Source organism: Hyperolius riggenbachi, chromosome 5 (assembly GCF_040937935.1).
Source record: "Hyperolius riggenbachi isolate aHypRig1 chromosome 5, aHypRig1.pri, whole genome shotgun sequence".
In the NCBI taxonomy this organism is placed as follows: Eukaryota; Metazoa; Chordata; class Amphibia; order Anura; family Hyperoliidae; genus Hyperolius; species Hyperolius riggenbachi.
Genome location: NC_090650.1, coordinates 355,367,881 through 355,391,505, shown reverse-complemented (window position 1 = coordinate 355,391,505; position 23,625 = coordinate 355,367,881). Strand labels below are relative to the sequence as shown.

Genomic DNA, 23,625 nt, shown 5'->3' with positions numbered 1-23,625 from the left:
TCAAGTATTAACATACAGAAGTAGGACAGTATATGTTCAGCATTGTAGAACAAGTAATGCACATACAGTATTACAAAAAAAGATATGACGACATGAAATGTATCAGTGCATCTGCTAAATGATAATTCTTCATTTTGCTATCAAGAATTTAAACCGAATAACTGAAGACAGAGCTGCTGCATCAATAATGGCACCTTTGAGGCAAGACTGGAATTGCAGCACTAGCACTGAAAAGCACAGAGTGAGCATGGAGCAGAGGAAGAAAAGCAGCCCGGCCTGTAGAAACATCAAATTGGAGCCTGTTCAGGTACCTTGAAGACACAAATAATTGCTTTTTATCGGGCATTGAAAAGCATTTTCATGCCTTGTGTCCCTCATTTGTACAGCATCCAGAATGTATGTACACCATCCAGCCTGCAAAAGGATAGCACAGGCCCCTCAACCCTGCTTTTTATCGGGCATTGAAAAGCATTTTCATGCCTTGTGTCCCTCATTTGTACAGCATCCAGAATGTATGTACACCATCCAGCCTGCAAAAGGATAGCACAGGCCCCTCAACCCTCCTCCCCGTGCAAGTGCATCCATCTAATAATGCTCCTCCTGGATGTCCGCTAGGTTCCTGAAACTAAACCTGGACAAAACAGAATTTATGATCTTCCAACCCTGGCCATCCCTGATCCTTCCAGATGGGCATGTCATTGTTAACCACACTACCATCCACCCTACCTCTCAAGCCTGTTGTCTGGGTGTCACCCTGGACTCCGCACTCTTCTTCACCCCCCACATCCAAAACCTCACAAAGTCCTGCATCTTCCACCTTCGTAACTTCTGCAAGATCTGCCCTTTCCTGACATTTGTCACCACCAAACTCATCCATGCCCTCATAATTTCCCGCCTTGACTACTGCAACGCCCTTTTGCCTGGTCTACCTATGACCCGAATTTGCTCCTCTGCAGTCCATCATGAATGCGGCAGCCAGAATTATCCACTCCTCCCATCGTTCTGTCACGGTGCCTCCCTTCTGTGAATCCCTCCATTGGCTTCATATTTTTTCTTGAATCCGATTCAAGATACTGTGTCTGCCTACAAATCTGTCCACAAATCCTGCCCAACCAACCTTTCCAATCTTACTCGGTGGTACACACCTAATTGCTCACTCCGTTCCTCCAATAAACTTCGCCTGACTGCCCCCTGCATCACCCAGTCCCATGCACGCCTCCAGGACTTCTCAAGAGCTGCTCCAACACTATGGAACTCCCTACCTCTCCCATTAGGGTTCCCCCTCCAACATCTTCAAGAAGGCCCTCAACTCACCTTTTCACTCTGACCACCCCCCCCCCCCCCCTCTGGTGCTCTGAACCCGCACCTGAACTCTGGTCCCCTACTTTTCATGTCCCTACCTCTCCCTCTAGATTGTAAGCCTTCAGCAGGGTCGTCCTCCTTGTGTCTCCTACCTGTTCATGCAGCTCCATTACCCATCCTATGGATCTGAGTGAATTCTTGAGTGAACTTGACTTGCCTAATCTCCATGCTCCCATCCAGTGACTAAGCATTACTTTGTACTGCTACTGTGCTGCGTGATCTGGTTTGCATGTATTCCTTTATTGTCTTATTGCTGTATGTCACCCCTAAATATTGTCTGTAACCTTAACTAATGTACAGCGATGTGTAATATGTTAGCACTTTATAAATAAATAACTAATATAAATGAATGAATATGCTTTTAACTGCATAAGACAAGACTAAAACAAGTGGCTGAATGTTTGCTGTAACTTTTAACACAGCTTTTACTCTTTTACTACCTGCTTTAGTGTTTATTGTGCAGTAACAGAATCTTACCATTTTTCTCTGCAGTCGATTGGTGACTGGGAAGCAGTTGTGTTTGGAAAGACTCAGGATCAGTTAATCATGACTGAACAGGCAAGAAGATACCTAGATGGCTACAAGTCATCCACCAGCTCCACCTCCAGACCTCTCATTTTATGAATGTGGAACAATTTTGACTGGCGAATCCAGTTTACTCTTTATATGCACTAATATGACTTCTATGAAACTGTAGAACATTTGGTACAGCAATGCTGTCTTTCGCAGGCCTGCATTATGCATGAATCTAGCAAATAGCAATGTATAACATTGGTTATATTTGTGCTGAAGAATTTTCAAGAGAAGAAAGTGGCCTTTTGTTCTTGCATGAAGCCTTTATATGCTGACTCTTAACGTAATGCCAGTTTTTGGGTTTTTGTTTTCAAACGGAACTTTAATGTAAAGGTCTGAACAGCTTTTACTTTTAGCGTCTATACTATCCACTTTTTCTGATTTTAAGTCTCTTTACTTAGCTGAAAAATAGCATCAAGCTGTTAAGGCAATTTTTTTGCAGTACAATTTTGATTGCGGAAACCAGTGGCATGGCAAGTGTCCCCCAGCACCGTAACATACAACTTTACCAGTCTGTACATTGGCAATGCAGAACTTTGCCAGTCAGCTGATTGGACAGATCATATCCTCTAATCCAATCAACTCCGCTAACAGCTGAACAGGCATGTGGGTATGTTGACTGTTGTTACTCCGCTTGGTAGAGAGGAGGGGTTGAATTCTGTTCTAATGCTTGACTGTACGGTCGTGGATTTAGCTGAAGTCATTGATTTTTATATATACATATCTTTTATTTATTTATTTTTTTAAAACGTTGCCCTGCATGATAAATTGGTTCATATGGTAACTCTACCCAGATATATTCAGTGAACTGGGGATTGTCCGTCCCTGCTAAAGGGGCACTACAGCGAAATTTTAGGCTACTGGGATAACCCTAGTAGCATGTTTGTAATAGAGCAGCATGTATTAGATAGTGTATCTGGTTACAAGGGTTGGCAGGATAGGATAATTTATAGTAGCAACTCCTCCAGATCACTAGAAAGCAACATCTTTCTCTGTTCAGCTGTAGCAGCTATTTCTCTCCTTCCCAGGTGTATGAGATAGTGTGTAAAGCTTGTTCTGTAAGGCTGTCTCCACCAGCAGTAAGTACGGCTATCTTAGGTAAATAAATAAGCAGCTTCCTGTTTGTTAACCTAAGATATCCGTTTTTGCTGCTGATCGAGCCAGCCAGCACATGCTTTTATCTCACACAGAGAGGAGGAGAGAAACAGCTGTTACAGCTGAACAGAGGCCGTTGCTTTTTTTCCCGATGGCCAGGATTTGTAAGAGATGCTATTAATTATCCTATCTTGCCAACCTTTGTAACCAGATAACTACCTAATATGTGTTGATCTCACTATTAGAAACATGCTACTAGGGTTGTCCCAGTAGCCTAAATTTCACTGTAGTGCCCCTTTAAGTAAGGTTGCCTCCATTCCCCTTTGACAAAGTCCTTCTAAATGAAAGTTCTGTGCAAAGTACCTCCAGACAGGTCTGGCTTAGTGGAGGTGGGAAAGTCCCTGGCATATACAAGCTATTAACTATTTAAATGTCAAATATAAGTGAAAAGGACAACAGGCCTACACAACCAGTCAAAAAACGTCTGTTAGCCATTAGACTATAGTAGTTTGAAATCTGGTTGTTACAAGCTTTGACCATTTTGTTTACTTTTGCACGCTTACTGAATAAGGACAGACTGTGGGCGTGTTAGATAAATAGTCTCTGGTTTTTCACTTTAGAGGATTTTGACAATGAAGTAATGTTCACATACTATTCCAACTGGCTTACTCTGCTTAGCACACCTTACCCGAAGCAAAGCTACCAAAGGTAAGTACAGAAGTATATGTTTGGATCCACATACCTTTTTGTAGTGTTTGTTCCTCTCATTGTTCTCCCAGGTCAAATATTCAGACAGGAAGAGGCAGGTTTTCTGCAATGTCCCCTCCCATTCCAACTAATTCCCCACCCCATTCACGCCCCTTAAGAGGAGGAATAGGGAGAGTGATGGGAGGGAACATTGCAGCGAGCCTGCCTCCTCCTGATTGGGAATTTGACTAATTTTATAAGGAGTGATTATGGGGACCGGGTGGAACCAGGAATGGAACAGACAATGCACAGAGGTATGAAAATCCAACATGAACATGCGTCTTTGCTTAGCTTGGGTAGCTTTTCCTCAGGTCAGGTAACCTTTAAGCAAAAGCAGTCACAAATGGCCATTTATAATATTCTGAATCTCTACTCTTAAATGTTAAGACTATTTAATCCTAACTGGTGAGGACTAGTATTGAACCTTTATTTTTCTCTGTTCTTGTTCCTTTATTATTACAAATGGTCAGTGTGATGCAAATAATCCTGGCTTGTATGCAGCTTGAAATTGGACCAATCCGAATCAACCAGAGGTTAATTTGATGGTCCATTTTCAAGCTGCATTCAATTTTAATTCAAACCACAATTTCCATTTCATTGACCATCTCTATTTATTATGTACTCTCTAGAACCATTTTGCTGCAGCAGAGCAATAAAGGAATCCTACCGCCTCCTTGAAATGGATAATCTCTCAAGGCTCCTGCCAGGAGAGAAAGCAGTTATAAGGCAGTCTCTCCTGCATCAAAACAGGCGCTCTTTAAAGGTTCCTATAGCAGAAAAAAAAGTGGTGATAAGTATTTTGCTCATTAGGGGCCACAGTGCACTGGAATACACCCAGCCAAAATGAGGTTGGGTCTGCCCTCCAAAGAACCTGCAGAGAGACGTATTAAAAAAATTCTACAGTGAGTACAAACATACCTTTTATGTCCTTCCTGCTGAACTTTGCAGCAGAGAACCTCGTAATGAAGCCCTTAGTTTCCCATCCTTTATTCTTTGCAGCACTGTTAGTATTTTACACATTTTTTTTGTGAACTCTCCCTGTGGAGCAGCAGTGTGGAGGTTTGAGCTCAGGCAGGAGATAAGAAAACCTGTGACTTGCACCCAGAAAAATCACAATTGGAGACAGAATAGAAAATGGTAAAGGTGAAAATATTTAGCCCTCTGACCAGAAAAGTTGCACTATAAAAAACAAAGTTAACACAGAAGATTCAGATTATCACAAATGCCATGACTGTCTCATATGAAAATATCTGGGTGAAGTGTCTGGGTAAATTCAAATCTGCTTTTATCATTTAAAATGTTAGGTTAGTTTATTTATGTCATAAAAACATTTTTGGGTGACTTTTTATTTTGTTTAGAATTCTTGCAGTAGGTTTATTTTTTACATTCTTCTTATTTTTATGATTTCTTTAGATCGTAGTGGATGTTTTATTTTATATTGAGCTAGTAGTTTCTGATATTTTCAGTGTAGCCGTGTGCAGAAGGCGTTTACGTCCTTAGTTTCCAAGAGTTCTTTATACTGTAGATATTTGACTGAAGAGGAAGTTGCACTACTAAGATTTGGTATCCTGCATAGTAACACATGAATGGGCTACAGTGTTAGTGTTATGTATTTATGTACAAAAGGTACTTCATGCAGAGGGAGGCAAAATTAAGGGTTTTTTCACCCTAATTAGAATTTATCAGTATTTTTCATTCTCAAGCTGAGAATTGTACTGTTTGAATGTAATGTACAGGGCGTGACAAGGAATCTTTTGTTCCTGAGGGTCTTTTTAATTTATTTAATGCTTATAAGTAGAGGTCCGTGTTTTTAAATGTATATGTAGCTTTCATAGAGGCCAATTTGTTAATTTCTGCATCTGGGTGCTTCCTTGCAAAACAGATTTTCCGATCTATAAACATCAGTTATTACTATTTAAAGATCGGCATAATCGAGACATACAAGTTGATTTAATAAATTGCCTATAGTGATGCATGGGGATAAAAGTGGAGCAGTAAATATTGCCCCAGCATCCAATCAGGGGCTAGCTTTCCTTTGTGAATTGGTTATGGAAGCGCACCATCTTTGGGACGCACACCGATTTCTTCCAAATATTTTAACTATTCTTAAAAATCATCTGGATGATATCTCCAGCAGTTGTGGCTGGAAGACCTGTTGAGTCCATCCTAAAATGTGACCTCATTCTCCAGAAGAACACAAACCCAGATGATGCTGGTTGTTGGAGCTGGAGTAACTTGTCATGTACAGCTCATGAATGCTGTAGAAGTTCAGCCTCAAAGCAAGGCACATCAGAAACCTAAGAACACCTGATCTGCATTGCTTTCTGCGCTTAAAGGGAACCTTAACTGAACGGGGGGGGTAAAGAGTTTTACTTACCTGGGGCTATTACCAGCCCCCTGCAGCAGTCCTGTGCCCTCTGCGCCGCTCTGGAATCCTCTGGTCCCCCGCTGTCACTTAGTTTCGTTTTTGACGACTCACCAGTCGCCGGCCGCCATGCGTATTATTGGACGCATTCACCAATGCAATTAGCGCTATTGTGGACCGCAACGCGTACAAAAATACGCGTTGCCGCATTCCGCACGCGTAGATATGCAGCAACGCGTATTTTTGTACGCGTTGTGGCCCGCAATAGCGCTAATTGCATTGGTGAATGCGTCCAATAATACGCATGGCGGCCGGCGACTGGTGAGTCGTCAAAAACGAAACTAAGTGACAGCGGGGGACCAGAGGATTCCAGAGCGGCGCCGAGGGCACAGGACTGCTGCAGGGGGCTGGTAATAGCCCCAGGTAAGTAAAACTCTTTACCCCCCGTTCAGTTAAGGTTCCCTTTAATTATACAGAAAGCATGCTAATCAAAGGTTATGTGTATCAGTTAGGAAGCTGGATTTCCACATTGTTGAGCTAAAGCAACAGAAGAGAAATTCATGTGGCCATTTCCAAGTGCAGTGAAGGCAAATTTAGAGCGAATCACGTTGATCTGCTCTCCACCATGCTCTGAAATGCCCATTGGTTCCACCCAACCCCTTGACGAGGTTCAGTGAATAGTAGCCAGGAGCATTACATAAACCCTTCAATACATAATTATTAAAGATTTCTACCTGGTCCAAAATTGATATAAACTAACTGTGCTTGTGACCTGAATATTTCCCCTTTCATCAGTTCTTTAGTTTAAGCATTTGTGCTTTGAGGCTGAGCTTGTAGTTCTAGCTGGTAAACATGAGTTAATCTCTTGCAACCTGCAACCCCTGCCATGTCCCTTCAAACAACCAGCCAGGTTCAGTGACATATATAAAAAAAAAAACCTTTTCATGAATCTGATTAGATGTTTGAAGTGGACACAAGCAGATTAGAAATGTCTCACTAGGTGTAGGCTACCAGTGTGTGTACATGGCACTTTGGCGCACAGAGCATTTCTCTGCAGGGTGATACAAATGACAGGTCATTCTGCTGCCGAACAATTTTGGGGGTTAAATACTATTCTGCCTCCTGATTCATCACAACTCAGGAGTCCAATCTGGGGATCCCCAAATTACCCATGCGTGGCAGACTAAAGCATTACTGCTATAGCCGCGCCAAGCTTTAGCGATGCGCGGCAGGTCCCAGAAAGCCCTGCTTCATCCGGTGTGTGATCTTGGTGTAGAGCAGGCAATCGGCAAACTCGGCCCTCCAGCTGTTACGGAACTACAAGTCCCACAATGCATTTGCCTTTATTAGTCATGACTGTGGCTGTCAGACTCCTGCAATGCATTGTGGGACTTGTAGTTCGGTAACAGCTGGAGGGCCGAGTTTGCCCATGCCTGGTGTAGAGTATGGACCTTCTTACCTGTACATGAATGAAAGCTTCTAGACTATTTTACGTAACTCAACTTGTATTTTACGTTTCGTGCTAGATGCAGAAACCATATAGTCATCAATATACTTTAGACTTTTATTGTAATATACATGATAGATCTGCAATTCATGCCATGTTTTTAACATCAGCCATGTGCTTTACCATAGCTGAGCACTGTTCTTGTCCAGTAGATCATTCTGACAAGTTGCACTGTTATTAATCATGTAAGTACCGTATACATACAGGTAGTAGCAGTTCTACAATTGTATAGCATCATCACTCTCACTCAAGAAAGCAGCACAGATGAGTTTGCGCAGATTAAAGATTGGAACATGCGTTGTCAATCCAGTTCTGGTGAACTATATGGTAGTAGAGATATTTAATGCATTTGGTCTTTCTAAGCTTTGCACGTCTAAAACTGGTAACGACAGTTGCTTCTTTTGCCTATTTTTAAGGTATTTGCACTTATTATTTATTCCTTTGTTTTGTCTGGAAAGAAAGGTTTTTGCTTGTAATGTAGAGAATGTACTGTATGTAGCATAGAGGTGCGCCTGGCAGGTTATTTACCGACCGGTAAGTAGGTTGCCGCATTGTAGTGTTTTGGGGTTTGTTTTTATTTATAGATCTTAAATTCCTCTCCACTTCCAAGATGTGCTGCTGTTCATGATGGCAGGATCGGCTTGCTGCTACTGAGAGATGGAATAAGAGAGCATTGAATGCACTGTGCAAGGATTGTAGCTTGTTCCCAATACAAGGGGAAGGGACCAACCAGCAACTTGCAGGATGATTTTTTTTTTATCACAATAGTCTACCTTCACTACCACCTACTCTCCTACAGGATACTGTAAGCATCATAGAAACAAGTGGCATGCAGTTGGGAGTTTTTTTTGCTTCTATTTGAGGTACAAGTGAATGACATCATGGGCCACAGCCATATACCAGTGCTCTTGCCTTACCATCAGCCTTGGGGGTTAAGGAGCATAGCTGGCTTGTGCCATCATAGTGAGGCACTGACATAATTCAGAGGGTTTTCTCAGGCCGTGTAGTCACTTGACCCATACTATTTTCCCAAAATACACCTGTAAATATTGCAAGAACTGGGAATCCACAGTTAATGTTTTAGTTATGGAGAAACCCTATGCCCATAGCAGTTTAGTTTATTTTTATGTATTTAAATCCCTTCTTCAAAATATCCCTTCCACTAGTCTTGCTAAGTGTGTTAAATTGTTTTAAAGACATCCTAAATCCCACAGAATTCTTAGGAAGCTGTTGGCTGTCCACTCGTTGATGTTGCTTCAAGAGCTCACCTGAACACACTTCTTGCAGGGCCACATGGTCTTCTGGTCGGGGAGGTGTGTCCTGTAGGGGTCATTGAAAAGAGGGTGGCATGGCCAGTTTGTTGGTGTTGTCATTTCAGATGAGAGCTGAGCCAACATTGAGGGACTGGAAGAGCAGCCCCGGATTTCCCCATAATTGAAGGTTTTTAGAGATTTTTTTTACTACATAGCGTACATGGCAAGTGGGATGGTCTGTGAGATGCTAAGTTGACACAGATTTTATGCTAATTTTGTGTAAATTTGTGCAGCTTGAAAAGGGACCAATCAGATGCAACAACTGCATTTAATTGGTCCATTTCCTAACTGCCTACATTTGTATCACCTTGGAATTTAAAGGTAACCGCATCTCATTGACATTCTCTATTGGCAAGACTTGGAGGAGGGAGCGGGATTTGGTAAAATATTTGAGCTTGGGCAGGCTGCCTTCTTCTGCGCTATTTTATCTTGGCTTCAAAGACTGACAGATGCCTGCCTACTCCCAGTAATCTTGGTGAGCTTTTAAAGCCCCTGTCCATCCAGAACTGTTACTATTGATTTAAAATATAGTGAACAGGCTTTCTTTCACAGACCCCTGGAGAGCCTCCCGTCCAAACCCCACAGCCCTATTCCCAATAAGATGACTATGAGTACTGGTTCCTCCATGCCTCTTCCTGATTGGGATGGGTGGTAAGCATCTTGCTTGTACACAACTCCTTTCCCAGAATCCTATGCTGCATCGGCAAGTAGGCATTTTGGAACAGAAGATCTCAGCTACCACCACTTTTTCCATCTGAATTATAATACTTGGGGCATTTTTTTATATTCTCACATTGGTCCTGATTCACTAATGTCCAGTTTTACAGATATTTGCGCAAGTAATCTAGCACATGTTGCACATATAGCACAATTCACATTATGTACACAATGTGTGTCTTGCCTTATACAGCATATGTTACACCACTGGCCTAATGCACGTCGTGTATATAACATTAGTTGCGCTATGTGCGCAAGACGCTCTACATTGCTTGTGTAAATTTTGATAAAACTGCCATGCGCTATGTGCGCACAGCAATTTTGCTGGACGTTACTGATTCAGGGCCCTTATCGAGGAAGTTGGTAACAGTTTTGGGCTGGACTTATGCTTTAAGAATGAGCCAAGACACAATAATAGACCAAGAGTTAACCTCGTTAACCAAGACACGATAATTGGCCAAGAGTTAACCTCTTTATTATTGCATCACACAGATGCCAAATTACCCTGATAGGTTGCTGGTTGAGCTCTTCTTTATTTTATCAACTGTATATATAAATGTCTCCACAACAGCTGTCTGTTATTCCCCTATAGTGACTTGTTTATGGCTTTATTTTTCTGTGTGTTTGCTTTGTGTTTTACACTACATACTTTACTTTATGAAGCAATCAAACATGCATGAACATATACTGAGAGCATTATATAAGCCATGTATTATCATAGGAAAAGGATGGTGTGGTTCATCCCCTAATCAATGCAAGTCTAATATATTAAGCAACCAATCTTTCAGCTTATTGTAACACTAGGATGCTGTGTGTGCAGACAATACATCTGCATTTCTTATTGTAAATGTTGCTTATTTTTATGTGCAGTACACTGTTTGCTAATATAAAATAAAATGATTTTTATAAAACACTAGCTGTTTTTTTTTTTTTGCTGTGTAATCAGTAATCATCATATTCTGTCTAGATAAGTGTTTGTCTTGTATTTATATAGCACTGACATTTTTTGCAGCACTTCATTCTATATAGTCATGTCACTGACTGTCCCTGAGAGGGGCTCATAGTCTAAAGACTCCTACGAGGCATATAGCCTGTTGGGGATTGGTACCCGATCCCTCGAGCCACATGGTTGGGTTGAGTCTGACAGATGCAGTGTTAGCCTGCAGGCTAGCAACTTGTTCTGTTTCTATGCAGGGGGGCTAAGTAGTACAGGCATGGCATCACCCGAAGGGTGGGTTAAGTGGAGATAACAATATTGTCAGTGGGGGAAAGTAAGCTAGGCGGATTGCTGTATGAGCAGCTGAGAGAGAGGGGTCCAGAACTGCTGTACACAGGCCCGGCCCTAGACTTTTTGCCGCCTGAGGCAATTCTCAAAGAAATCGCCGCCACCCCCACCCCCCAGCCGTGTGTGTGGGGGGCCGCCTGAGCTGGAGGGGATAGCGGGCAGGAAGGGGGTTTTGGGCCTAGCGGCGGGGAGGGGGGTCGGACCCCCCCCTCCCTCGCCTGGGTCCCCCGTCCTCCGCTCCCCTCCAGCTTTAAAAAGGTCCGTGCTGGCTGCAGCTATTTGTAAGAGGCAACGGGCGGGGATTACTCACCTCTTCCTCTTTCCAGGCCAGAGTGCGCTCCACTGATGTCACTTCCTGCGGCGGAGCACACGCTAGGCTAGGCCCAATACCCCCTTCCTGCCCGCTATCCCCTCCAGCTCGGGCGGCCCCCCACACACGGACGGGCAGGTGCCGCCCCCCCAGAAGTGCCGCCTGAGGCAAAAGTTTCACCCCGCCTCATGGGCGGGCCGGCCCTGGCTGTACACGCTGGATACTGGCCAGATTTGGTTATCGCCTGCAGGCTAGCAACGAGTTCTGTTCCTATATGGGCGGGGGAGACGCAGGCGTGACAATGCAGCGAGTGGGGTAAGTGAAGAGAACAATGCTCTTGGCCATCAGTCAGCCAAAGTGATCAGGAGGCGTTATTGAGTGAGGAAACCCACACAACACAGGGAAAACATTTCATTGTAGAGTGTCCTGGCCTAGATTTAAACTGGGGTCTCGGCACTGCAAAGTGAGGGTGCTATTCACCATGCCACCCAATTAACAGTGCATATTGGTTGAATTTGGGTAGCCTGCATACAGTGACTATCATGAACAATCATTCTAAATAAAATTGATAGGCTGTGAGGGCCACATTGTGCCTAGTGGCCAGTCCTTTCAAATCATGTAACTTTCACCAGCTGTCAGAAGTTCCAAATATTTTAACTATGTTCCCATAACTCCTATGGCAGCAATTAAAAAAATAAATAGTATGTACACAATTATCATGCTAACAATCATGTCTTTAATGGGACTTTAGGGGTGTTGCTTCGATCCTGGTAGATCTGGCGCACCAACGCACCATGTACTAAAATTGGGCATGACCAACGGTGGTTATGTGTGATGGGCTGAAAAGGGTTAAGAGGAAATGGTACTAACTCATACAATACCCCTAATAGCCTAACATGGTGACCACTTTTAATTTGAGGCGCATTGTCTGAGTTAGTACCATTTGTCTGGTTTTATATTTTCTGTGATACTTAATAAAAAAAAGTATATTTTTATACCTACATGCACCCAAGAGCCAGTTCTTGCATATGTAATTGGAATGATTTAATCGGTTGACAAGTGGATATATATTCTTTCTGATTCATACAAGGTGATTTGATGAGGTATGGTTATTTTTCCAGTAACCCTCCAGGACAGGTATACTACGAGATTTGGCCCCTCCCAGGAAACAGGAAACATCCACTTGGTCTCTCTATAAGTTTAGACCCACCGCAGGTGTCCGGCAGTATGGATGTTTCCTGTTCCCTGGAACAGGTCTCTCTGTAAGGTGTCCGAGTCCTGGAGAGCCTGGGTGGCTAAGGGCTTTGGGCATGCTGCTGGGGATTTATGCTGGCCGATAAATGCGGAGATCAGTAGTGTGGAACCAGTGGCTTACCTCCCTCAAACGCATGGTGTTCAGGTGATGGCGGCAGGGGGAAGGCTGTAGCGAAGACGCTCTTTTGGCAGAGGCCGCTGGCACGGTTGTTGGACGCTGGGGGAGACAAAGCGGTAGGCGGAGGCCGTGCGCATGGTTTCCCTCAACCAAGATGGCGGCACGGACGTTTCCGGTGTCGCCGTGACGTCCCTTCCGCACGCCAGAATTGAAGAGCTACAGCGGTTCGGCGTTCACTCTCACTATCCATTAAACTGTGTGAGAGATAAACGCTGCTCAGGAGGCTGGGATTCAAGGCAGGAGGCCAAGAAGGATACCAAAGCCGACAAGCCTGAGACTGATCCAAACAAACAAGACGCAGGAGCGGTGAGATAAAACTGATTTGGATTCGTTTTTACAGCTAGCCTTAGCTGTTGGGGCAAAGTTTGGCTAAGAATTGTTTGTTTAGCTAAAATGGTTTGTTTGACTAGGGTTGTTTTGTCTGTTTTTCTTTCAGAGTAAATACTGCTGATTAAACTGACAGGCCCAGGTCCAAACGTTGCCCTATATGCAATACTAAATTGCCACATGTATGTGCTAAACTTTAAGCATGCACAATTACACTGCTTAATCAAGAGTCTGCTACTTCATATAAATACTTAATGAATGCAATGAGAAGTGAAATGACTAATTAACTCAATGAGTTAATTAAGGCTTTCAGAGAAGCAATGGTGGTTTCAGCTACACAAGCACCTGTTAATGTTGTTACAGATAAAAATTCCTGTGCCAATTAATGTTGAAACTACTTTTTTTGCACAGGCTGGGATGATTATAACTCCGCCAGTTATTGACAATATACCGGCTGCCGTATCAGAGGAAATTGTTAGTAATGTATCTGTTGGACCTTTGTTTGCACATAAAAAAGCTACAGCTAATAGACAGTTTTTGTCTGATTCTGAACCAGAGTAATTAGAAATGGAGGATGTTTTTGATTCTGATGGTGAAGAGGAGTATGCAAAGCAAACCTACAAGAGTTAAATTTGCATCAAGTGAAACTGAAAAGCTTTATATAATGCATTAGTTTTAAAAACTGACAAGCCACAAAGGACTTCTGTACATGAGGAATTGTATGCAGGAGTAGAAGGGGACCAACCACTAGTATTTTCTGTACATATTTCAAAGGAAAAGTGTTTTTGTCTAGGTTTAAAGGAAGGTTTCCTTTTTCAGAAGAGCATATCAAACACTGGGACAAGTGTCCTAATTTGTATTGCAAAAAGGGTGTGTGCATCAAACACCAAGTGAACCCTTATATACCGGGCTTTGCAGATAAGGCCTAATTAGCTTAATTATGAGACACTGATCAAGCAAATCTGCATTCGCTTTTGCATGCCAGGATATGTAGGGTTTTGCCAACTAACTCACCACAAAGGGCCCCAGCATCCCAAGTGTCCTAAGTTGGATGCTGTCTTTTCTTAAATTAAAATTAATTAGCCTTTGAAGGTGTTGATAATATAAAAGAGCCTTAAAAAAAAAAAAAAAATAAAAGTTTGCTTTAAAGAAAACTTGGACAGCTATTGGTAAAAATTTTCGGCCTGCTGCAGCAACTACAGTAGTCGCTCGCACTTTAAATTTGGGAATGCGGCAGGTGGAAAGGCACATAAAAATTGGTGCAAGTAAAGAGGTGATCTTAAATTCTTTTACTGTGATGTTTAAAGCTATTCGCTTTATGATTGATGCGACTTCTGAATCACATTGATGACAGAGCTGCAGCGTTAGCCAATGTAGCTAGAAGGAATCTTTGGATAAAGACATGGGAAGTACTTTACCCAAAAATAAAGTGTGTACAATTCCACATTCAAGAGATTATTTGGGCCAGATTTGGTACAGATTCTCGAACGAGGCCAATATCACAGCTTCAATAGAGCAGAGCAAACCGAACGCCTTGTTCAGAAGCTCTGATGCACCGTCTAAACAAAAGGGCCGAAAACCAGGTGGGAGGAAGACTCAGCAATTCCTTCCACTCTTTAAATAATTTGCGAAATGAATAGTACCCGTAAACAAAGGAAAGGGTTGTATGCAAAGATATCCCTGGTCAAAAAACCGACAGGAAATATTCGATTGATATGGAATCGGAAGCCAATAAATACATTCATAAAACATGTAAAGTTCTGAATGGAGTCAATTTACACAGTCTGGAATCTTCTGATTCCAGGAGGATACAGGATAAGCATCGGTCTGAAAGATGCTTATTGACATGTACTGATTGAATCAAAATTCCAGGCATTTCTGAGGTTGCAGTGAGAAACGAAAACGGAATGTATCACTTTCAATTCCGTTGCCTCTCCTTTGGAATAAAATCGGCACCCAGAATATTTACAAAAATTATTTCGTAAATAGTTGCCGAACTTCACAGGAAAGAAATTGTGTTAATTCCTTACCAGTTAATGCATCATAGAGGTAGTGATTACAGAACTGAAAAAAGCTGGATGAGTAATAAGCATAGAAAGATTTCAAATACAACCATCTCGGATAATTCTGTGCCTAGTATTTGTGATAAATTCGATGGAACTAAAAATCGTCTTAGGGGAACAAAATTGTTCAAGTTGATGAACTTAGCGTTTTGCCGGGCATACACGGCTCGGTTATTGCGCCGGATCGAGCCAGCGGCTCGATGCCAGCGCATCCCCGCTCGTGCGCGCAGATCGATTGCCGCTCGTCCCCTTATAAGCGCTCGATTCCCTGCCATTGTCCGCAGGCGGGAATCGAGCAGGCGGGGGTCGAGCGGCTTGATCGGGCCAGCTGAATATGATCAGCTGGCCGGATCACCTGCTCGATACACGGTACAGAAACGTACCGTGTATGAGTCTAGTGTTAGCAGAGGACAATCTGAAGTCGTTCACAGTTGTACACCTAAAGGGCTCAACAAACAATCTAGCAGACTTCCTCAGTCGAACTCAAACGTCGATTGTGGAGTGGACTTTGAATATAGCAGGTGGATAACCCAGATGTGGGGAATACCAGAGGTAGAGTTGTTCTCAGGAAGATAATGAATTCAGAGATGACTGTAATTTTAGCTGCACCCAGTTGGGACAAGAGATTGTGGTTTCCGCTATTGTTGAATATGAAGTTTGCAGGACCGATATTGTTACCAATAATGGACAATCTAATCACAGTTCAAGAGGTGAACATTCCTCAAGTAATAAATTTGAATCTAGCGGACTTGCTAGTGAAAAGTCTATCCTCAGGGTAAAAGGACTATCTAACAGAGTGATTGAATCTTTACTGAATAGTTAGAAAGCGAACTTATATAAAATGTATGACCTGTGCTTACAGGAGTCTGTTTTTAAAGGTAGCCATACACTGTTTAGATTAGCAGCAGACAGATTATCAGATACATTTCTGATCTATCTGATGTGTTTAGGTGCATTGGGGTCAATGCAGAGTGATAAGCAATCTCTTCAGATCGATTTTAATTTTCCAGCTTGTCAGAAAGATTGCAGGTGATCCTTCGATCGCAATCAGGCAATCGATTTGCGATCGATAGATCGATTTCGATCAATCGAAAATCGACTGGGTATGGGCTGAAATCTGCTGAAATGGGGACAATTTTGGAGTTTTTTGCAAAACTGTGTTAATGGTCTGACCCTAAACACTATTAGGGTTCAGATCTCTGCATTATCAGGGTTTTTTTTACACAAGCAGTTGGCTAATGATCCTTTAATTATTAGATTTTGAAGTCTGTGGAGCGGAAAAGGCCGGTTGTGGTGAAACCGTTTCCGAAATAGGATTTATCGACTGTACTAAAAGCTTTGACATTTTCGCCTTTTGTGCCAGCGGAAGACTTAGGCTTAGGACTTATAACGCTAAAAGCGGTCTTTTTAGTGGCCATAACTTCTGCAAGATGCATAAGTGAATTAGAGGCACTGTCATGTAAAGAACTGTCCTGCACAATATATGATGATAGAGTTGTTCTCAGAACTAGTGAAGATTTCTTGCCAAGGTCAGAGATAGGTTTCACAGATGTCAAGAAATTAGATCTCCTTCCTTTTACACTAATCCATTGAATGAAAAAGAAAAGAAATGAAGTATGTTAGATGTAAGGAAAAATCTGATAAAATAGCTAAAGAAAGTAAAGATACCAGAAAATCAGAAAGTTTATTTGTTAATTTTTCTGGCAAGTTAGTAGGCCAAAAGGTATCAAAAAATACTATAGATGGATCAATCTGTGCATTGTGGAAGCGTATAAAACCAGGAATTTAGTAATTCCTGGTGAAGTAAAGGCTCATTATACCAGGGCAACGGCTACGACCTGGGCTTGCAGAGTTGGAGTGTCTCCAATGGAGATATGTAAAGCGGCGACATGAAAGAATATCAACACATTCATGTGCCACTACAAGTTGAATCGGATGACTGCAAGGGAGTTTGGAAGAAAAATCCAAAAATCCTGCAAGCGGTCAGCCCGCCCTAAGGTTGGTGAGGTTTATTTCTCGCTCATCATCTCGTAGTATACCTGTCCTGGAGGGTTACTGGAAAAACCCTAAGCTAGCTAACGGGTAGATTTATTTTAGGTAACCCTCCAGGACAGGTTGCGAACCCACCCATTTTAAAATTAAGTATGTATATGTAATACTGTATACGTTATGTGTATATATGATAAACTGAAATGTATACTTAGGGTAGTCTGGTGTGTAGACCATGTTCAGGGTTTCTTGAATACATACTGCCGGACACCTGCGGTGGGTCAAAACTTATAGAGAGACCAAGTGGATGTTTCCTGTTTCCTGGGAGGGGCCAAATCTCGTAGTATACCTATCCTGGAGGGTTACCTAAAATAAATCTACCCGTTAACTAGCTTAGGGTTTCAGACATTGGGCTCCAATTAGTAGTGTTTTACAATCCACTCAATATCAGCCACAGAGACCCCCCTGATGATCTATTTGAGAAAAGGTAAAGATTTCTTGTAGGAACGGGGGGGGGGGGGGGGGGGAGATATCAGCTGCTGATTGAAAATGTTCAATCCTGGGTTAAAGTTCCTCTTTAATTTGGTTTTGGAGTCAGTGTTCTGGAACAGGCAATCAAGTCAGCAGTTAGTTAATGCCAGACCTAACGCCTCTTGCACACTACATGCGATTCTGATTTCGATTTTAAATCGATTTTCACATGCGATTCCGATATTTTTTTTTTTTTTTAATTGGTAGCGCATGCTGGTTTTTCTGCGTTTTTTTTTCTTTTGATGGCATGCAGGGAATCGCAAATGGGATTTGCACTGTGCAGGGAGCCTTACTGTCATTCAGGGCTGTGGAGTCTGAGTCGGAGCAATTTTGAGTACCTGAAGTCGGAGGTTTCATAAACTGAGGAGTCTGATTCGGATGATTTTTGTACCAAATCCACAACTCTGGTGAGAATTAGACTAAGGATTCTGAGCCATTTTGGGTACCTGAAGTCAGAGTCGGTGGTTTCATAAACTCAGGAATCGGAGTTGGAGTCAGATGATTTTGTACAGACTCCACAGCCCTGCTGTCATTGATTCCAAAAATGATGAGAAATGGAGAATGAGCATAAAAGCAGTGAAGCATTTTTGGAAGTCAGCAATGCAAGCCACCATATTTCTCTAATAAATATACAAGCTGCATTGACAGTTATAAGGGTCTATAATACAAGTGAAGCATGGTCCGGTGTTAGTCGAGGAGCAGAAATGTCATCAAACCAACAAACGTTGATTCTGGTGACACCTTTAATGACTAACTACATTGTTTATTGCAAGCTTTCGAAACGTTACGTTTCTTCTTCAGGCATTATATAGAACTGGTACGACTGGAACTGGTGTAAATAAAACGATTCTGATCCAGTTCTGTATAATGCCTGAAGAAGAAACTTAACACGTTTTCGGGTACCCTTTTTTTTTCCCTCATGTACGCATTTGCCTGGCTCTGTATCTCCTCTCATTGCGTGAGGAGAGAGACAGAGAAGCCAGCATTTTCAGTGTGTTGTCTCCGTGCACATCATGCAGTTTTTTCTTCCTTCTTTCAATCTTTTTTTGTTTTTTTTTTCCCCCCCAGTGAAGATGTCCTCTTTCAATTTTTTCACTCTTCCTATTTTGCTGATAATGTTAAACATTTTGGGAACTGGCCCACCCACCCTACAGCGTTGTTAACCCTGCCCTACACTATCCAAGTTACAATTTATTTAATCACAGCTATCATCATATACAGCTGCAACTGCAATTATGGAAGGTCCTTAATGACTAGGTAACTCCCTGACCCGAGGTCTGTGCCATGAGCCGCTGTCGTGTTTTAGCGCTGGTGCAGAGCCACGATCCTCAAGGTCTTATTGCATGCTGAATGGCCAGGGCAGGTCATCTGTATGTAGCATAAAGGTTCAGTGTGCCATGAAATAATCCCATTGATTATCTTTTGTCCCAGCAGCCTGCTAGTCTACAGACAGAAAGCATGTGATTGTGCTGCAAGCATAGACGCCACACCGCACAGTCAAATGGCCCTTCTGTTCAGAGACCGCACACTTCCTCCTGATCATTACAGAGAAATGTGTTGATTTATAACTGAATCTCTCACCCCAGAGTGATACAATGTGTTCTGGATGCAGGTGCCTGCCTGTCCCCTTTGTCACAATTCACTGACACTGTAAAACTAAAAAAGGATTGGAATGAAAGATAGGGGAACACATGCAAATGTGCGCAGAGCGAAAAGCTCATTTGTTTTTAATGAGATGTCACATATGATTGCCTCCATGGTCTATTACAATAGCCTTGTGGGATTTCTTGTATTCAGCAAGTGGATACATGACAATCCAAAAATAATTGCATGCAGATAAAAGATCGCTGCAAGAAAAGAAAATGTTCAATTAAGATTTTTCAATTAACGACTTTCTGGTTACATTATTTTCAATATGGGCTACCTGAGTCTTTGTTATACATTTATATTCCAGTGTGACATGCTGGATGGCTCCCTTCAAAAAATCGTCTTAGGCTTGGTTTCCAGTGCTACGATTACGGTCTGATTCCCCACACACAAATGCAGATGCGATATTGCAATCAACAGGGAGCATCCAAAGTCATATGCGGGGAAAAAATTTACAGCATGCAGCATAATCTCACGTCACCTGTCCGAATCCCATTGCTGTGCTTAGTGTGGCTAGAAGGACTGGCTAAAGGGGTTCAGCTGTGACACGCATGCTGAGCACAGGGGAAACAGTCTTAAACAATGATAGGGCAGTGATCTGCAACCTTAGCTCCCCAGCTGTTAAGGAACTACAAGTCCCACAATGCATTTGCCTTTATGAATCATGACTGTGGCTGTCAGACTCCTGCACTGCATTGTGGGACTTGTAGAGCCCAGTTTGCAGATCATTGTGATAGGGCAATACACTTTGGTAGGGAATAGATTCCGAGGGTGATTTGGTGGGAAACGGGAAAAAAGGGCACCGCCAGCTAGTGGACAGAAAGGGCGTCGCCATTCACTCCCATAATAAAAATCGTTTAATGGACGCCGAACAGGAAAAAAGGGCGCCGGAGATTAACGGTTTACAAAGTAAATAAATAGTACGTAACGTAAATTGCAATATATGTTTTACAGTCACTATTTGTAAAACATTATTATCCACATAATAAAGCGATCAGTAAGGGGGGTGGTTAGGGTTAGGCACCAGCAGGGGGGTCTTAGGATTAGGCACCACCAGGGGAGATTTAGGGTTAGGCACCACCGGTAGGGGGGGGGAAAGGTCTTAGGGTTAAGCACCACCAGGGGGGGTTCTTAGGGTTAGGCACCACCAGGGGAGATTTAGGGTTAGGCACCAGCAGGGGGGTCTTAGGGTTAGGCACCACCAGAGGGGTCTTAGGCATCACCAAGGGGGTCTTAGGGTTAGGCACCACCAGGGGGGGTCTAGGGGTTAGGGTCCTTTTACACTTAATCAGTTGCTCTCAGTTAAATCGGAAAGAAAACTGATTTTCAAAGTAAGTCCCATGTTATCCTATGGCACCTTTCACACTTAACGCACTTTAACTGAAATCTTCTTCCCAATGCACTGCTATGGAAAAAACGCGTACTAACGCATACCAACTGATTAAGTGTAAAAGGGCCCTAAGGGATAGGTACAGGGAGGGTTCTGTGAGAGTAGGGTTAGGTATCGTTACAGTACAATATACATCACCAGGGGGGCTGTTAGGGTTAGGCACCACCAGGGCGGTGGTTAGGGTTGGGCACCACCAGGGGGGGTCTAGCGGTTAGGGATAGGTACAGGGAGGGTTCTGTTTGAGAGTAGTGTTAGGTATAGTTTTAGTAAAATTTTAGTAATACTTACTAATGTTTTACACTTATTACGAACGTAGTTATATTTATATCATCGTTATAAATAATAATTTCAGATCTTATTATAAGAAGAAACGATAAATGGAGGTTATTCACAAGAATATACAATTATAACGATTAAACATATATTATCGTTTCTTTTAACCAACGTAATTATAAGTTTCACTTTTGAAACAGGAAATATTAACGTTTTTACAATTGCCGATTTCATACACAGTATTTAATAATTTATACATTTATAAAACATTATTTGTAAACGAAATACAACACAATATTTTTATAAACTGTATTACTGCTTATCGTTTACACCCCGCGCCCTTTTTTTGATGTACGCCATTTGGTGACCTGACTGTGTACTCTATATAGCACTGACATCTCCTACAGCGCTTTACAAATACACCATAAAAACAATTCTTCTAATAATTCAGAAGCAAAGTTGTCTAATGTATCGGCTCAACTGATGCTTTTTAAAACCACTTAGACAAACAGGTTGATTAAAAAAAATAGCTAGTGTGACGGTCTTCTAGAATTTTTCTTTTCGTAATGTATTTGGGCATCTTAAGGCCTTGTTCACATTATAAATCGCCAGCGCTATCGCAAGCGCTGAACGATTTATTGAGCTTTTTTCAAAACGCTTTTCCCTACGCTTTGAGCTTAGAAAAGTGCTTTTCTAAGCGCTTTTGCTGAGTGATTGAGATTTTCACTTTCTGATGTCAGTCAGGAAGTGAACTCTTTGACCAGGAAAAGAATACAATACAATGTCTTTATTCTTAAAAGCACTTGGGAAATCGCTATACAAAGCGATTTTTCAAGCTTTTTGCGCTTTTCCTATACCTTTTTATTATAGCAAAAGCACTCAGAATATGGTACATGTAGCGCGTTTGCGATTTGCTGAAAATCGAAACACGTGAACACTCTCATAGGAAATCATTGCACAAATGCTTTTAGGATGATTTCTACAATCGCCAGCGCTAAAAAAAATCCGCAAACGCTCATAGTGTGAACAAGCCCTTACAGTGATGTCCTGATCATGATTAGATCATTCATTTGTACACAGTCCCACCTGCCAATATTGAATGGTTCACTGAGCAATTACATAACTATCTTTAAAAGCCACAACCTGCTCCTGTAAATGCAATTCTGCTTTGCTCCCAAAAATGGTTTCATATTGGATAGCTGACTCATATATATTCCAAAGCACTCTATCAAAGCAAATGTTCCTGTAAGCGTTAATGGAAACATGATTTGTTCCACAATCCGAAAATATTTATAGAAAAAAATAATATGAAGTACTGTATAAAGTAGAAATGCATACAGTAAGGAACTTACCCGATTCCTTTTGGGGATTTAATTGAGTCTCTACACTTGAGTAGTGAAAAGAACATAATGAATAAAATTGCTTATTGTTTACAATATTCATTCATAGATTATGTAGTCAGTGTTTGCCCATTGTAAAACCTTTCCTCTCCCTGATTTACACTCTGAAGTTTATCACAGGGGGAGACATCTTTAGTTCTGCCAGGTGATTTATGCGGAGTGTTCGTTACTGAGAGTTCTATCCACAGAGGGAGGTGTTGCTTGCTTGGCAGTTGGAAAAAGCTGTTATTTCCCACAATGCAACGAAGTTCACAGACTGCAAACTGTCAAGACCATGGTCATGACAAGACACTGTGGGAGAAGTTTTACCACATTATCAGCTATACAGACCCCTTTGATGAGCTATTTGAGAAAAGGTAAAGATTTCTTATGGGAAAAGGGGTATTTGCTACTGATTGGAATAAAGTTCAATCCTTGGTTACAGTTCCTCTTTAAAGGACAACCAATGTGACATAAGATAGACGTGTGTATGTACAGTGCCTAGCACACAAATAACTAGGCTGTGTTCCTTTTTTCTTTCTCTGCCTGAAAGAGTTAAACATCAGGTATGCAAGTGACAGTTTCTGACCGGGTCAGACTATACCGTAACCCTCACTGATAAGTAATCACAGCCATAAAACACTTTCCTGTCAGTGAATGGCTTCTGGGAGCAGGAATGAGATAAAAAGGATTAATAATTCATAGATTTGAGCTCTGACATACTTCAATGAAAGTGTCATTGAGCAGAGACAATGAAACAGTAAAAACGTAAAAACTAGGTTTAAATATAAAATAAAACTGTGGGATATCTTAGTCATTTTTAGGAGACTGAGGATAGATACAATTGTTTTTCTCATCAGTTTATTTTCACTTCGGATGTCCTTTAAGTACAATCCAGAAAAGAACCATCGGCTCAGATGTAAGGAAATCCTGAAATCCAGATCGAAGGGTCTTACCTGTTCAGGCATTTACAAACATGTAGCTCTAGTCTATCCTGCTACTAATTACTGTGGAATAACCTCCATGGGGTTTCGCTGTTGTAGCGCATTACCGATCGCCAAGCACAGGAGAAGTGTTCCTAGTGGGCCTTAGTCCTATGTGTGCGGCCATCCTGCAGGGTGTTCCTGCAGAAGCTCTTATCCTATCAGGGAAGCTGCATAGCTACAATAAATACACAATTATTATTATTTAGTATTTATATAGCGCCGACATATTACGCAGCGCTGTACAGTATATATATATATATATATATATATATATATATATATATATATATATATATATATATATTGTCTTGTCACTAACTGTCCCTCAAAGGAG

General features: G+C 41.9%; 1 protein-coding gene across 6 annotated transcripts in view; it reads left to right on the top strand.

Moving 5' to 3' along the window:
* Positions 1–2,811, top strand: part of MYBL1 (MYB proto-oncogene like 1) — a 75,764-nt gene extending 72,953 nt beyond the window's left edge. For 4 of the 6 annotated variants that reach the window (XM_068237457.1, XM_068237456.1, XM_068237455.1 and 1 more), the window contains exons 15-16: positions 146–307; positions 1,855–2,811. In XM_068237457.1, the coding sequence (XP_068093558.1) occupies positions 146–307; positions 1,855–1,986 (294 nt within the window). In that variant the 3' untranslated portion in view covers positions 1,987–2,811. The remainder of the gene's footprint in view (positions 1–145; positions 308–1,854) is intronic. The other 2 variants (XM_068237458.1, XM_068237459.1) reach the window with 1 other exon arrangement.
* Positions 2,812–23,625: the final 20,814 nt, after the last annotated feature.